At 31.0% G+C, this 15278-nt stretch overlaps 3 protein-coding genes across 3 annotated transcripts; 1 reads left to right on the top strand and 2 right to left on the bottom strand.

Annotated features, from left to right (window-relative positions):
- Window positions 1-659: 659 nt before the first annotated feature.
- LOC107059753 (scopoletin glucosyltransferase-like) lies at window positions 660-2981 on the bottom strand. The gene is made up of 3 exons (XM_015306651.1): window positions 2849-2981; window positions 2092-2249; window positions 660-1472 (listed from the first exon to the last, which is right to left on the bottom strand). Exons 1-3 carry the CDS (start codon window positions 2979-2981, stop codon window positions 660-662), a joined length of 1104 nt encoding a protein of 367 aa, XP_015162137.1.
- A 1218-nt stretch (window positions 2982-4199) lies between these two features.
- On the bottom strand, window positions 4200-7880 carry LOC102591303 (cadmium-induced protein AS8). The gene is made up of 4 exons (XM_006342430.2): window positions 7744-7880; window positions 5930-6176; window positions 5498-5770; window positions 4200-4473 (listed from the first exon to the last, which is right to left on the bottom strand). The coding sequence occupies exons 1-4, from the start codon at window positions 7744-7746 to the stop codon at window positions 4460-4462; spliced, it is 537 nt and encodes a 178-aa protein (XP_006342492.1). The 5' UTR covers window positions 7747-7880; the 3' UTR covers window positions 4200-4459.
- Window positions 7881-8557: 677 nt separating this feature from the next.
- Window positions 8558-9344, top strand: LOC102590958 (protein PAM68, chloroplastic). The gene has a single exon (XM_006342429.2). The coding sequence runs from the start codon at window positions 8655-8657 to the stop codon at window positions 9246-9248; it is 594 nt and encodes a 197-aa protein (XP_006342491.1). The 5' UTR covers window positions 8558-8654; the 3' UTR covers window positions 9249-9344.
- Window positions 9345-15278: the final 5934 nt, after the last annotated feature.

Genomic DNA, 15278 nt, shown 5'->3' with positions numbered 1-15278 from the left:
AAATTCCCCCCCCCCCCCCCCCGGATGTCAAAGTTACCTCTTCAGTTGCTGGAGAACATCCTGGTACCTATGCATGTCTTTATGGTGTTTAGATGGTTTACAAGACAATTGCAGCCAGTTTTTGCCGTATAACGAAAATAAATGTACTTTGCCTGTCTTTACTTTCTGTATTCCAGTTTAAAGATTGCAAATCATGTAATCTAGTTTCAAATAAGCTGATGATATTATAGTCACCAAGTTCTTATTCTGTGTATCCTTTGTTTGGAATTTCTCATCTGCAGATGATGTTTGTTTGCCATTTTCTTAGATTGTGTCGTTTTCTGTGGTTACATCATACTACTCATCAACAATTTGAACGATAAACTTACAAATAAAGTACAGTGCGAAATAGAGCTATTAAGTATAGTAAAGGATAAAATAGAATTATTAAAAAGTACACAGACAAAATGGGGGAAAAGAAAGCAAATGACATGATTACATCAAATTGATCATTACAAAAAATGGTACTTTATTGTTATATAACATTATATTCAAAATGACATGATTACATCAAATTGATCATTACAACTCTATTGTTACATAACATTATATTCAAACTAACAATAATACAATGCAATAGATAACAACCATCCAAACAAATTGTAAACAATCTCCAACCATCACTTTGCTTGCATAATAAAATCCTTAAAATCATGCAAATTAGCAATTGAACCAACTGGAAAATTAGCATTTCTAAATTTGTCACTTAATTCTTCAACTCTATCATGAACTTGTTTATCCTCCATTAATCTCTTAATCCCTTGTATAATCTCATCCTTCTTAACCTTTTTCAACCCAATATTTTCTCTAATTGATGATACCATATAACCAATCTTGAGATGACACACAATAGATTTTGCATTATAAAAATTATCACCTCTAATTGGCCATGCCAATAAAGGTACCCCTTGTCCAATCGCTTCCATAGTCGAATTCCATCCACAGTGAAACAAACATCCGCCAGTGGACGGATGACTTAAAATCAACAATTGTGGGGCCCATCCATGTATAACCAAACCTCTATTTCCAACTTTATTTTCCAAGTCATTAGGATAATAATCTTGATTCTTGGAAATTACCCATATGAAATTTTGACTTGATAGCTCTACTAGTGCCTTTGAAATTTCTTCATGTTCTTGTAAAGTTGGTAAAAGTTCACTACCAAAAGAGATGTAAATTACTGAATTTGATGATTTTGTGTTTAGCCAATTGAGTACTTCATCTTCTGAATAATTTGATTTTTGACTTGAATTATTAATTGTTCTAATGTCTTTGTCATGGATTAGGGATTTAGTGGATGTAAGTGACCAAAATTTTTCTGGTAGAAGGCCAATTCCATAAATTGGAAGTCTTGTTTGTTTGGCTAAATATTCCAAGAATGTGTGTTCTAGTACATCATATGTGTTCACAAGAATGGCACTTGTAACCTTTACCTGTTAGAATCCAACAAAGAAGGAATATGAAGACATAATTGTGAATGCAGAAACACATCTAAATTATGGTGAAATTATCGATTATACATTTTTAAAACCACTATTAAAAAGTCATTATTTTTCCACCGAGTTTTTACTGAAAAATGTAAAGTGGTTGTTCCTACAAATGTTTTGATTGAAATGGTGAGAAAAGAAAAATTAGTACTCCTTCTGTTTTAAAAAAACGAAGATATACTTTTTTTTAAAATCTGTGAAAAAAAGAATTGACCTTTTTCTTGTTTTGGAAATATTTTAATTTCAATCAGGTGACATGTTTAAAGCCACAAGATTAAAGAATATTTTGGTACATTTGACATAACTTTAATCTAGAACCATAAGATTAGAAAGTCTTCTTTATTTTTTAAACTCCATGTCAAATCAAACTAGCTAGATCATTCTTTTTTAAACGGAGGAAGTAATGTTTTCGTACGGAAAAATTAGGAAATTTCTTACTATTTCGATGAGAATGTGTTTTTCACCATGTGTTTTCTCAGTGAGCTGATTCTATAGAAAATGAGTGAGAAAATCATGTTCTACACCACATAAAGAAAAATATATTACTTAAATTAATATTAATTACCTCTTGGACCCAAACTGGCTCATCACCAGGTTGTGTTGGAAAAGATTTCTTCTTTGTACCAATTAATGGTTCCTCTGATGAGTTATAGTATCTCCTTACTATATCACCATAATCCATGCCCATTTCATCGGGTAAACCCGGAAGAAACCGGGTTTCACCTGATAGGCGGATAACAAAAATTATTAGTTACATAATATTTATTTATTTTTATGCGAAATATAAATATATCGTATGTAGTTATTTCAGTATATATACAGATATTACCTTAATAATTACTTCGTGGAGATAAAGATGTTTTTGAAAAGCCTTCAACTCAAGTAACATATATAGAGGTAAAACAAGACATAACAAATAATAGAGAAAGCGTAGTATACCATACAGACTAAAATAATGTGATAGGTAGTAGGCTCCAATTTCCAAAGGCAGACTCACCCCTCTAAGTGGGTGTGCACGTGTACCCGTTAACTTTGAAAAAAAATCATATATATATATATATATCTTGAAAAACTAACAAAAATTAGGATATAATTAACAGTGCACCCATGAAAAGAATAGGAGTGCCATTGTGCTACTAGTACAAAATAATGTTAATACTATCTACCTATCAAGCCTACCCCATAGGAGAGCGAGACAACATTGAACTATTTTCTAACTTTCTATCCTAACTCGTGACTCAATAAATAATAGATCATGTAATTAGGATTTGACTATTAAAAATTAGATTCATCGATAAAATTTAAATTCTGAATGCGCTAACCTTGTTTGATGAACTCTACATCAGCTTTCCAAGCAGCATAATCCATAGCAAGTGAAGCAGCACTAAAAGGGGAAAAAGCCACAATAGGCACATGAAATTTGGTAAAAACATCTCCAAAATATGGCAAAATCATTATATCAACTATAGCACAAACAATTTCCAACTTATTATTTTTAGTCACATTATTATTATTTTTACAATAAGATGTTAAAATTGATTCTACACCTTGTCTCATTTGCTTGTAATGCATCATAATAGGTTGCGGGTCGAATTTAATTTCGGGGCGGGGAGGGGGCGGTATTGGGGCATCAACATCCGTTACGTTAACTAATGGATGGTGCGCTAGGGAAGAGGAAATGGAGGAGGAGATATCGGACGATAGAATAAATGTAGTTTTGAAATTAAAAGAAGAGAATTTTTTGCAAAGTTCAGTTAAGGGCAAGACATGGCCTTGCCCAAAAAATGGGACTACTAAAATCTCTCCAATAGCATTCTCCATGTTGTTTATGAAATTTGATTAGTTTTTTCGTATTTATTCTTAAGAGAAAAATCTCGAATTTTCTTCGGTGAGTAACGATGTGATGACACGTATAAGATTACGTGTCGAAAAGTAGGAAACAAGTGTCACTTGCTAGGTGTAAAGATTTCATGCATGCAAATTCCACTTGTATTATATTGTATTTTCTAGTGCTGTAACGCATGCATTCTGGCACAAACTTCTTGGCAAGGATGAAGTAAGCCCAGTGTCTTGTTTTATGAGATTTGTGCCACGAATTATTGATAGTCTTAAAAATATTTTTATACTTGATTGAGAAACTTAGATATATTCGATCTGTCTCACACGATATAGAAAGTGGTTTCAAATAAGTTCAGTTAGTCAAGTAAATAGGTGTTTTTAAAGTTGTTAATAATTAAGGGATGAAACTAATAATTCGCACCGAGTTTAGGGGTGTATTTCAACAATTCTCTCAATTTTTTTTGTTTTAATTTGAGTGTCTTGTTTTGATTTGATACTGAATTTAAGAAAGTATTCAAGACTTTTGAAGATATGTAGAATATTGCCTAAAAGATCGTTTAATCTAATAGTCATAATCACGTCGACTGTCATGAAAAATTAGAATTAAAGAGTTGTCAAAAAAGAAAAAAAACATTCTTTGAAACTAACAAATTGAAACAGAGAGAGCATTATATTTGTAATGTACTACTATATTATTTTGACGAATACAATATTAATTTGGATAGATTGTATCGTTTTCTATCATTACATACACACTACTAAAAATCCGAGAAGTATTATTAGCAGAATAGATGGATAAAAGGTATATTGAGACTTTTTGCGATAGTTCAGAAGCAATTTTATCTCTTTTCCGTATAATTCAAATTCAAAACTTTCATTCAAACAATGTTTAGCAAACTAAAATAAATCAAAGCATGTTAACAACATTGGAATATAGTAGCAACCTAATAACTGCAACTGTAAATACTCTTTTTTCTTCTACCTATGCTTCCTACCATCTGTGGGAAGGCAAAAACAAAGGCCAATGCTATAAAGTGTACAATGTACATTGACCCTTCTGGGATAGAAAAACATTGTGCTCCTCAACATGTTGCTTAATCCTTTGAACCTGCAAGAAATCGATACACGACACGTGAGAAGGATACATGTATGTTTACGCGAATTCATTTATGGTATATATTGGATATGAGTGTGTGCAAGTATCCGTAAGAGGTACTCAATACTGGCAATGTCATGGTTGCAAAACAGTTATATCCCAAATAAACAAGTTAAGGTGACAGTTATAAATGACAGTAACACAGACTACAGAGATGATAACGCGTTATATATTCGTGTGAAAGCAAATGAAAGTATCAGTAAAGGGGACATTGGCAATAGAGAATATGGAAACAAGAACATTCAAGTTTCTATTATGTGGGCCTTTTCTTAGTTTTATGGGAACAAATGATTGCAGATAGAGTACCGGCTTCGATATTCAAGAACATTTAACAGTTTAACACAGCTTCAAGATAAGACTATAACACAGTTTCAGTGAACCAGAAGGAAACAGTAATCATGTTCAACGATCCCCGAACAAGTCTTGATGAAAACAGTAACATGTTCAATAGGACTTCCTTGTTCCCTATGATTGAAGGGATTCTAAGAAGTCTACAAAAACATCGATATCACACACACACACAACACTCTTTACTTCTTCCCACTTTTATCACCAAAATGTCATCTACAATTGATTTTGTGCTCCACGAAAAACGAATATAATTGGTGAGTACTTCTTCAATCACAGTAACATAATACAGTCGGGAGATGGTCAATGTTGGAAAAAGTGGTTGATATGATTGTAAAATGAAAAACCAATTTTAGTTGCAACTTGCACACCAATCCGAACCAATAACCATATCAACTAAGGGTAGATCAAGTTCCTTTCCTGTCAGCAATCACATTTAATCCCATCTTCGTACCAAAGAGCAGCTTGGAACTTAATAATTGGTGTTCTATCAGCAAACTTATCTCCATTAGTCTGCAGGAATAGATTTGACAGGGACTAACATGTAGAACATCGTAGCATGAAAAGTTTAATCATGGTTAAACTGCAATACAGTACTACTTCCATTTGTGAGCACTCTGTAGCATACCTTTGCAAGGATGGAGTAAGCCATTGATGCCTTGTTTCAGATGATCCATGCATTGATCGGGAAAGGACACTTTGATCGGCATTTCAGATGAATCTACCACCTTCCCTACTGATTCTTTGACCCTTATGCTTGAAAAAGTCTGAATCACTCTTTCTTGGAAGCCAGCAATATTTGAATCGAGGTAACACCGACTGTCTTCCACAATGTTTCTCATGCTTTGTATCTCAGTGGATCGAGACATCTCAATAGCACCACTTCTGGCAGCTGTGAATGCTACGAAAGGATATACGGGTAAATTAATAAATCAACTTCAACAGTAGTTTCAAATCTCAGACAGTTGGCAATATTCATCAAATATAAACGAAAAGTAACAGAAATATAAAATGTCCAAATTCATTAAGAAGCTGAATATGAAAAGTTGGTTATTTTTACCATTGTAAGGACCTGTGTAAATATAATTGGCAGGTAGACCAATGCCAACGCCGAGCAGAGAGAAGCCAACGCTGAATCCAACACCACATCCAGCTCCAACATAACCAATAGCCTCAGGACCAAATCCAGGACCCCATCCCACCCCACAGCCAATGCCTATTCCCATGCCCCAGAAGGCTCCATATGTAGGATGCACTGGATTCCATCTTTCGTATCTCCTGAACAGACCCTTTATAATCATTTCTACCTACAATCACAAGCCCATAAGTCTATCAAATTCTGTTGAGAGATACCCTAAGATTACCAAAATTGAAATGTTAAGTCTGGAGGGCAAATTTTAACTCCTTTTGGAAAGTGTCCTCTCAAAGCTTTCTAACAGTCTAGTCTGGAAGGCAAATTTTACTTCCACGGGGGTTCTGTGTCTTACTCCCTCCATCCCAATTTATGTTGTTGTGTTTGATATGACACACAGTTTACGAAAGAAAAGAAAGACTTCTAAAACTTGTGGTCTAAAACAAGACATAGACGTGACTATAAATCATCACATTAAGGGTGAAATGAGAAGTTCAAAGTTGATTTTTCTTCTTCTAAATAAACGTGACTTTCTTTTTTGGACATACCAAAAAGGGAAGTACAACACATAAGATGGATCAGGAGTGTTCTCTTTCTCTATCTTTTGTACTGATTCTCCCCACTCATCCCAGTTAACCATCAAGTTGTGGAAAAAAGGAGCTATTTTAATAATTCGAAAGTTAAACTAAAAAGTTAACCCCTTTATTCCTAGTTCTGTTCGTGTTCACAAACCAGAAGATTTTGCTAACTAATCCCTTAGCAAATGAAACGCTAAGGAAGATTTCAGTATACATGGTTCACACAAGCTATCCTCTTAAGAACAATAGAAAAAACCCAAGAACAAAAACAGCGCAAATTAGCACACTTTAAACAATGAAAGCTCATCAAAGTAATCAGCAACACATAGAAATGAAATGAACAATTCAGTATACTGTACTTGATTCACACAAGTTATGCACTTAGGAAATTGAGAAAACACCAAGAACAAAAGAGGGTAAAAAAGCTTTCTTTTAAACAATGAAACCTCAGAATAAGCAGCAACACTTAGAATTGAAATGGATAAATCAGTATACTTGATTCACACAAAGTCATGCTCTTAAAATTTAGACAAACCCCAAGAACAAAAGAGCACAAAATAGCCCTCTTTTAAACAAAGAAACCTCAAAATAAGTACAACACTTAGAATTGAAATGGATAAATCAGTATACTTGATTCACACAAAGTTCATAAAATTTAGACAAACCCCAAGAACAAAAGAGCACAAAATAACCCTCTTTTAAATAAAGAAACCTCAAAATAAGCACAACACTTAGAATTGAAATGGACAAATCAGCATTTGATTCACACAAAATTGTGCTCTTAAAGAACTAGAGAATACCCCAAAGATCAAAATAGCACTAAAAGCCTTTTTTTTTAAAAAACAATGAAACATCAAAGTAAGCAACAACAACTAGAAACCAAATGGACACTTCAATATAATTGATTCACACAAGTTATGCTCTTCTAAATTAGACAAAAACCCAAGAACAAAATAGCCTAATTTAAACAATAAAACCTCAAAATAAGCAACAACACTTAGAATTGAAATGGATAAATTTGTATCCTTGATTCACACAAGTTATGCTTAGCCAAAAACCCAAGAACAAAAGAGCACAAAATACCCTTTATATAAACAATGAAGCCAAGCATAAACACTTAGAAATGAAAAACAAATAAAAAAATACAGAGATTTAAGTTTCTACCATGAAAGGGTGCTGCTCAGTAGCAGACTCTCAGTGTAATGTTCTCGAAGCTTGGAGGAAACATAATTTGAAATTGAAATTTGATCGGAATTTTGTTAATATACTAGTACTACCTCTTATGGCCAAAATTGATTCAATGTGATCTATCCATATAATATAATACATAGTATAAAGTAAAAAAGAACCCATGATTTTTTTTATTTTTTTTAAAAAAACATTTCATTTTTAAAAAAAATAATTCAATATTTGATACTTAGACCTAAATAATTCTAAATTCATTTATTTTTGGGTAGAGCATGACTTTATTCCGTAACATTCTAGCTTAGGATAAGATTTTCAAAACGACAAAACATAAGAGCTGTTGAGTACTTACATCCTAGCAACACGTTTTAAATTATGTGAGTCTAAGAACAAACGAATAAGGTCACTAGTAGGTTGGATCGTTACAATTTTGAATATTCGACCTTGAAAATTTAAAAATAATAACTGAAACTTTCAACTTTAGTGATAAGCTGTTTAGTTCATGGAATAAGGTAGACTATATTTAGAATCACTATGAGATGAAATTTATATCTCAAACTTTATATTTTTTTCTTCCGAAACGACTAATAAATTAATCACAAAATTATAATTGCAACACTATAATCCCAAAATAACTTTATATGCGAACCAAACTAAACTATCTCACATATAAGTGAAACACTTTTTTTAAACCTTATTGAGCACTTTAATACTAAGCCTTTGGACAAACTTACCAACATGGGCAATATAGTAAATTAACTATGGTCTCCAACAACTTATAGATAAGCCTCTTACAAAAATCTTGAACTAAAGGCCTCACAACCACCAACCAATTAAAACAATGTGAAGAAGTTGTAAAGCAAATCTAGTGAAGAAGTTCAACAAAAATAATGGAAACATGTTCATTTCCAAGAATTGTACTATCCCCCTTAAATCCACTAATCTCAAAAAACAAACACTTCCAAATTCCCAAATCCAAACAATTACATAAAAAAATCACACCTCTTTTTGCAACACTCAATTCTCCAAAAGGTTTTGGACCTTCCCCTAAGAAAATTATCAAAAAATCCAAGAAAATACCAAAACAAGAAAATGAAGATCAAGACGACGATAACGATAACGATGATGATGATGATAATGATGATGAAGAACAAGAAAGAGGAGTTATACCAGAGATAGTAACTAATAGAATGATAAGTAGAATGGGACTTTCCGTTGGTATTCCTTTGTTTATTGGTTTATTGTTTTTTCCTTTTTTTTATTATCTTAAGGTTGGTTTAAAAATTGATGTGCCTACTTGGGTACCTTTTATTGTGTCATTTGTGTTTTTTGGGAGTGCCTTATTGGGAGTTAGTTATGGGATAGTTTCATCTAGTTGGGATCCAATGAGAGAAGGGTCAACTTTGGGTTGGAATGAAGCTAAGAAGAATTGGCCTGTTTTTTGGCAATCAATTAGTGGGGGTGGATCAAGAAAAAAGTATTAGGAGTTTTGGACTTTGGTTATGTATCTTTTATTAATATAATAATGTGTTTAAATCTTGATCTTATTATATAATCATGTTATTTGGATTGCTTATTTATGATTTAGGTGTTTTCTTGATTTGTGGGGTATGGAGTCGATTTGTTGTTACAGAGTAATATTTAAGTTGTTTACGTATGAGTTTATTGAGTTCTATGAGATTATGATGATTTAGAAGGCGTTGGATTTTTGGTTATGCATCTTTCATTAATATAATGTGCTTAAATCTTGATCTTGTTATATAATAACCATGTCATTTGAATTGCTTATTTATGATTTAGGTGTTTTCTTGATTTGTGGGATATGTAGTCGACTTATTGTCACAGAGTAATATTTAAGTTGTTTACGTATGAGTCCTATGAGATTATGATGATTTTAAAGGCGTAGGACTTTTGGCTATGCATCTTTCATTAATGTAATGTGTTTAAATTTTGATCTTGTCTTATAATAACTATGTCATTTGGATTGCTTATTTAAAGGCGCAAGTATTTTCTTGATTTGTGGCGTATTTAGAATTTTATATAAATGATGTCGACTTATTATCACAAAGTAATATTTTAAGTTGTTTATGTATGAGTCCTATGAGATTATGGTGATTTAAAGGCGAAAGACTTTTGATTTTTGCATCTTTCATTAATATAATGTGTTTAAATCTTGGTCTTGTTATATAACCATGTCATTTGAATTGCTGATTTATGATTATTTAGGCATTTTCTTGATTTGTGGGGTATGTTGGATTTTGCATAAATGGTGTCAACTTATTGTAATATTTAAGTTGTTTGTGTATGAGTCCTATGAGATTGTGATGGTTTTAAAGGCGTAGGACTTTTGGTTATACATCTTTCATTAATATAATGTGTTTAAATCTTGATCTTGGTATATATTGGATTGTTTATTTATGATTTCAGTATTTTCTTATTTGTGGGGTATGTAGAATTTTACATAAACGACATGGATTTATTGTCACAAAGTAATATTTAAGTTGTTAATATATGAGATTATGATGATTTCAGGTATTTATTCATCATATGAAATTAATATCGAAAGAAGTAGGACTTTTGGCTCTTTGAATGTCTTTTATAATAGTCTCTATAATAACCATGTTATTTAGATTGTTTCTGTATGAATTAGGTGTTTTCTTGATTCGTAGAGTATATAGAATTTTGTGTAAATGGTATCAATCTATTGTCACAAAGTAAATTTAAAGTTGATTATGTCTTATATTATGTTGATTATAAAGTTTTACTTCTCGTCTGAAAATAATATTGAAATAAGTTGGACGGGCTATTGACTATGCATTTCTATCTGAACATGTCATTTATTGTCTTGATTTTGTTATAAATTTCTCATCTAAATAGCTTTTCGTAAGGAGGTATTTTCTTGATTTGTGGGGTATGTAGAATTTTGTGAAAACGTGATGTCGATCTATTGTCATGAAGTGATTTTTAAGTTGTTTATGTCTGAGAATATGGTGATTTAAAGGATTTGCCCTCCGTATGAGATTAATATTAACTTTGTATTATTTTTAAAAGTTTTTTTATTCTCACATGTTTATTTTTTTTCACCATTGAAAGTGAGTCTTTTTTCATGAATATCATATCTGGCTAATGTGAGATATGAATATATCGTAACGATGAATCTATTAATCGATCATGTTATATAGGATTGAGTTGAACATTTAGTTAATATGATTTGAATTATTATTCAAATATACAGAAGTGAAACAATTAACCTATTGATATTGAAATACCAACGAATTTTTCCAATGTATCATCAATAAGAACATTAATACTAGATTAGCAAATAAGCCAACACATAAAACATGAAATTGGGCTGGGCCTACCTCAATTGTACAGAAAAAAGCCCATTGGTTGACTTGGGTAGCTACATAAGCCCAATAAGGAATATTAGACTACAAAGAATAAAGAGGCTAAATAAAAATAATTAGAAGTAAATAAAACTTTAGTAAATTCAAATGTTCTTAACTAGAAATACACAACAAGGTGAAGACAGTGTAATTTCAAATGTTATAATAGGTTACATACCATTTATTATAGGTTATCAAACAATACTTTATCAAATGAAACTAATTATAATACAGATGGTGTTTAGCAAGCTTATAAATCGATCAAACTAGTTTATAAGTATCTTTTAGTTTAGTTACAACAATACTAACATATTTAGTAAAATTTCACTAAATAAGATCTGTGAAGGATAATGTGTATGCAAATCTTATCACTACCTCGATGAGGTAAAAAAGTTATTTTGAAAAGACCGCTCATTTAGTTTATTTACACATTTGATAAATATTTTTTTTTAAAACTGCTTGTAAGTCAAAATCAATCAAAAATCATTCTTAGTTGATCACCCCAATATATGATTTATGATCAGCTTATAAGCATTTTTAATTTGACCATTTTTTTTAAAATTATTTGTCTCCAAATACTTTTGTTACCTTGGATATACTCTTTCTAGAACATAACTCGTAATTACTCTATACTTTATTTTTGCTATTCGTTTTACTTCTATGTAAAGAAGACCTTTCCTAGGTTTGACTCTGTTACATTAATTTTTCTTGTAGTTTATGTAATTACGTTTGTCTTTCTTATTTTATTTTATTTTTATAACAATTATTTAACCTTTTTTATTTTTTGTGTAAAAAAAAGTATTATCCAATCAAATTACCCTTTCTAATATTCTTTAATATATGATATATATCTAGCATGATATATGAAATATATGACAAAGATGGATATGTTGATTCCGTATCATATAGGATTGGATCATACATCAAATTGCTTCGATTTGAATTATCCGAAAATACAAAAACAAAACAGTAAACTCATAAGCAAATTTACACGTGACATTACATAATGTCACGTGATCTGACAAAATAATTTTCACCTTTTTTTGGAATTGTGTTCTGAAATCATGTTTGGATATAAATGTTATAAACTTTTCGAAATATATCGAAATTTTTATGTCCAAACGTTCACGTAAGGGTTTTTCAGCAAAAAATTGCATTATTGTGTTGTGTTGTATTTAGTTTTTTTTTTTACTTACATAAACAAACATTCCTAATGTTTGAACAAAGTATAATCTCGACCATTGCTTTTCATGCATGTTCCCCCATCTTTACTAATGATTAGTATCATGTAGAGATACTATGAAAATGTAGGATAACAGATGAAATATAATTATTAAATAATAAATAAAGATAAAATGAGAAGAAAATATTAAGGTAACTACTCACACCAAAATCCGTCGTTCTATAAAATGGGTTTTTTCATTATTACCTAATAACGATGAATTTAAACGATACGATATAATATAATTTAAATAACAATCAAAACAAACATTTTATTTAAACTAACAATACAATACAAATATAGAATACAACATGTAACAACCATCCAAACAAGTTGTTAGATTCTGATTGTCTCAAGGACTATCAAAAATCAACATGATTAAAAAAATAATAGTAGCAACAATAGAAAATATATAATATATAAATCACTTAAAAACATTATAATAAAAATACTAAAATAAGAACATCAACATAAATCTGTTATTCACATCATTGCTTAATGTTTAATGATGATGTTAAACTGTAATTAGCCAAACCAAATACTATGAATTAAAAGCATTGCATGTAGGCAAGGGCACATGACAGAATTTTGTTAGACCTTTTGCCATAAGGCAAAGACAACATAGTACAACTAATGCAGTGTGTGTTTTGCTTTGGCTCACAATTATTGGTTACACATAAATGTGGACAAAAATCTGTACAAGGCAATAAAGAGAAGGTAGAGTACATAATTGAAAAGTTTTCCTCTCACCCCATTCAAAGTACGTCTCGTTGTCCCAATTTATGTGACACATTTTGGATTTCGAAATTTAAATAAGTATTGTTAATTATTGTGACTTACAGTATTTTTTACGTAGTTTACAAATATATAGATTTCATTTCAAAAATTTGAAGATTTCACGAGCAAATTCTCGCTCAAACTTAAATTGTTTGACTCTCGAAAAACAAAACGCGTCACATAAATTGGGACAAAGAGAGTAATATTTTCTTTTTAATTTAATATTTGAAATTTACTCGACTGATTGATTTGAGTTTGTACCAATTTGAGGTGTAATCCACCTAACTAGCCCAAGTTTGCACAAGTGAATGGTCAACCTATTTATTAACTCAACCAATTTTAATTAGTCATGTTCAACTCATTCAAAGATCGGGACTTAATGACGTTGAAAACGGGGGTATTGAACTTTTAAACCCCGTTTGTCCCACTTCAAACTTCAAAGGCATGAGCTTGTTAAACTTGAAGTTATGCTCATGGAGCAAGCGAGGTCAAAAGTTTAAGATCACACACTGACAAGATTCATCATTCTTATAATTAATTACTCCATTGAGTTCATTAGGGAATAATATATTAATATTTAGTCCAAAGTGATCCATAAGATTTTTTTGTATGGTATGTTATGTAAAATCATAATAATGAAAAAATTAATCAGTTTCCGTTGGTAGTTAAACAACTTAAAAGAAAACAAATTACAAAAAATTAAAACTTGGAAAGAGTTGTGTAGATTGATTTATAAACCCAATGTTCGCTCATCTTGACCCAACTCATCCCAGCCAAAGTAACTTTTGGAAACTTCAAGTACCCGTCAATTTATTAATTTAGACCGTTTGATCCATGACTCAACTCAGTCTGCTCATTAGATTCGTCCAAATTCAACTCAATCCATCCATTTGACTCCTGCGAAGGGGTAAATGTTATCATCAAGACAATTTCACCTATTTTTAACTATTCCACCCCTAGCTCTCATGAGTGGTCCATTCAAATGTTGGATTATGAAGAAACAAAGAAACAAATGACAGTTTGTCACCCCCCAAAAATAGCAATGGACAGCATGGGAGTATTTGCCAGACAAGAAGTTAAGGAAGGGAAGCATAGAAAAGAGAACATTGGAACATTAACTTTGCTTTTCTTGCCTAACAAGATGTTGCTCTCTTTAAACAATTTTGTAGCTTTCACTTTTAACTCCTTGTCATGTTAATTAATACTACAAGGTTATTAAAAAACGAGTGAAGTACTGAAAACATCTCTAAATTCAGCGTAAATTATTAATTTTATTTCAAATTATTGACAACCTTAAAAACACTAATTTGCTTGACTAACTGAACTTAAATACACCTCAATCTTGCAATATGAGTAAAATGTCTCCCTAAATTCTCACCAAGTTTAGAAATATTTTCAATATTTTTCTCGGCTTTTTATTAAGAACCTCATGCTCCTACAAAAGTTTGAGAGCACTTATTATGTCATGTAGCAGATCGGTTTTTTTTAAAAGTTTAGTTATTAATCAAGTAAGAGTATTTTTAAGGCTATCAATTGTTCAAGAATGAAACTTATAACTTGTGTTAAGTTCATGGGTGTTCTCAATACTTTTCTCTAAAATTTTTTAATATGATTCAGTGTAAATACGAAGAAAGTTTGTATTCATTACTTGCCAATTGCTACTCCCTTTCTCCGGCAATACTTGTTATTTTTTTTCGCGAGTCAAACTATATCAATTTTGATACGTATTTTAAGATATTTTTTTATCATATTGATATGAAAAGAATTGCAATTTATACTATATTCAGTATATTTTTCGAATATTTAAATTGTAAATTTAAAATATTAAATTAATTGAATCCACTTTAACTCTGAAGATTAATCAAATTGGCTCTCGAAAAGTGAAACATAATTACTAACACGGAGGGAGTATCATATAAGTAGGTATGGCAATGGGGCGGGGGAGGAGAGGGTTGAGTTTAACCCACAAAATTTTTAACCCTCCCCCTTCTCCCCCCCGCATAATTTTTATTATATTTTCTTTTTCTAGTTAAATTTGATACTAAAAATAAAATTCATACAAATAAATTTATTTTTCATTTTGTTATATTAATTTGATAGGATAGTGACTTAAAAAATTATTTTTTAGA

Source organism: Solanum tuberosum, unplaced genomic scaffold (assembly GCF_000226075.1).
Source record: "Solanum tuberosum cultivar DM 1-3 516 R44 unplaced genomic scaffold, SolTub_3.0 scf00034, whole genome shotgun sequence".
NCBI classification, from domain to species: Eukaryota; Viridiplantae; Streptophyta; class Magnoliopsida; order Solanales; family Solanaceae; genus Solanum; species Solanum tuberosum.
Note: the sequence above shows the minus strand (reverse complement) of the source record. Positions and strands in the feature narration are given on the sequence as shown.

What these genes read in the sequence shown, in the direction of transcription:
- LOC107059753 (XM_015306651.1), bottom strand. Translation starts at nt 2,981, where the DNA reads ATGATTTTGCCATATTTTGGAGATGTTTTTACCAAATTTCATGTGCCT. An exon ending in TGTAGAGTTCATCAAACAAG is followed by an intron (nt 2,250 to 2,848) that starts GTTAGCGCATTC and finishes TCCGCCTATCAG; the next exon opens with GTGAAACCCGGTTTCTTCCG. An exon ending in AGCCAGTTTGGGTCCAAGAG is followed by an intron (nt 1,473 to 2,091) that starts GTAATTAATATT and finishes GGATTCTAACAG; the next exon opens with GTAAAGGTTACAAGTGCCAT.
- LOC102590958 (XM_006342429.2), top strand. Translation starts at nt 8,655, where the DNA reads ATGGAAACATGTTCATTTCCAAGAATTGTACTATCCCCCTTAAATCCA.
- LOC102591303 (XM_006342430.2), bottom strand. An exon ending in TTACACAGGTCCTTACAATG is followed by an intron (nt 5,771 to 5,929) that starts GTAAAAATAACC and finishes ATCCTTTCGTAG; the next exon opens with CATTCACAGCTGCCAGAAGT.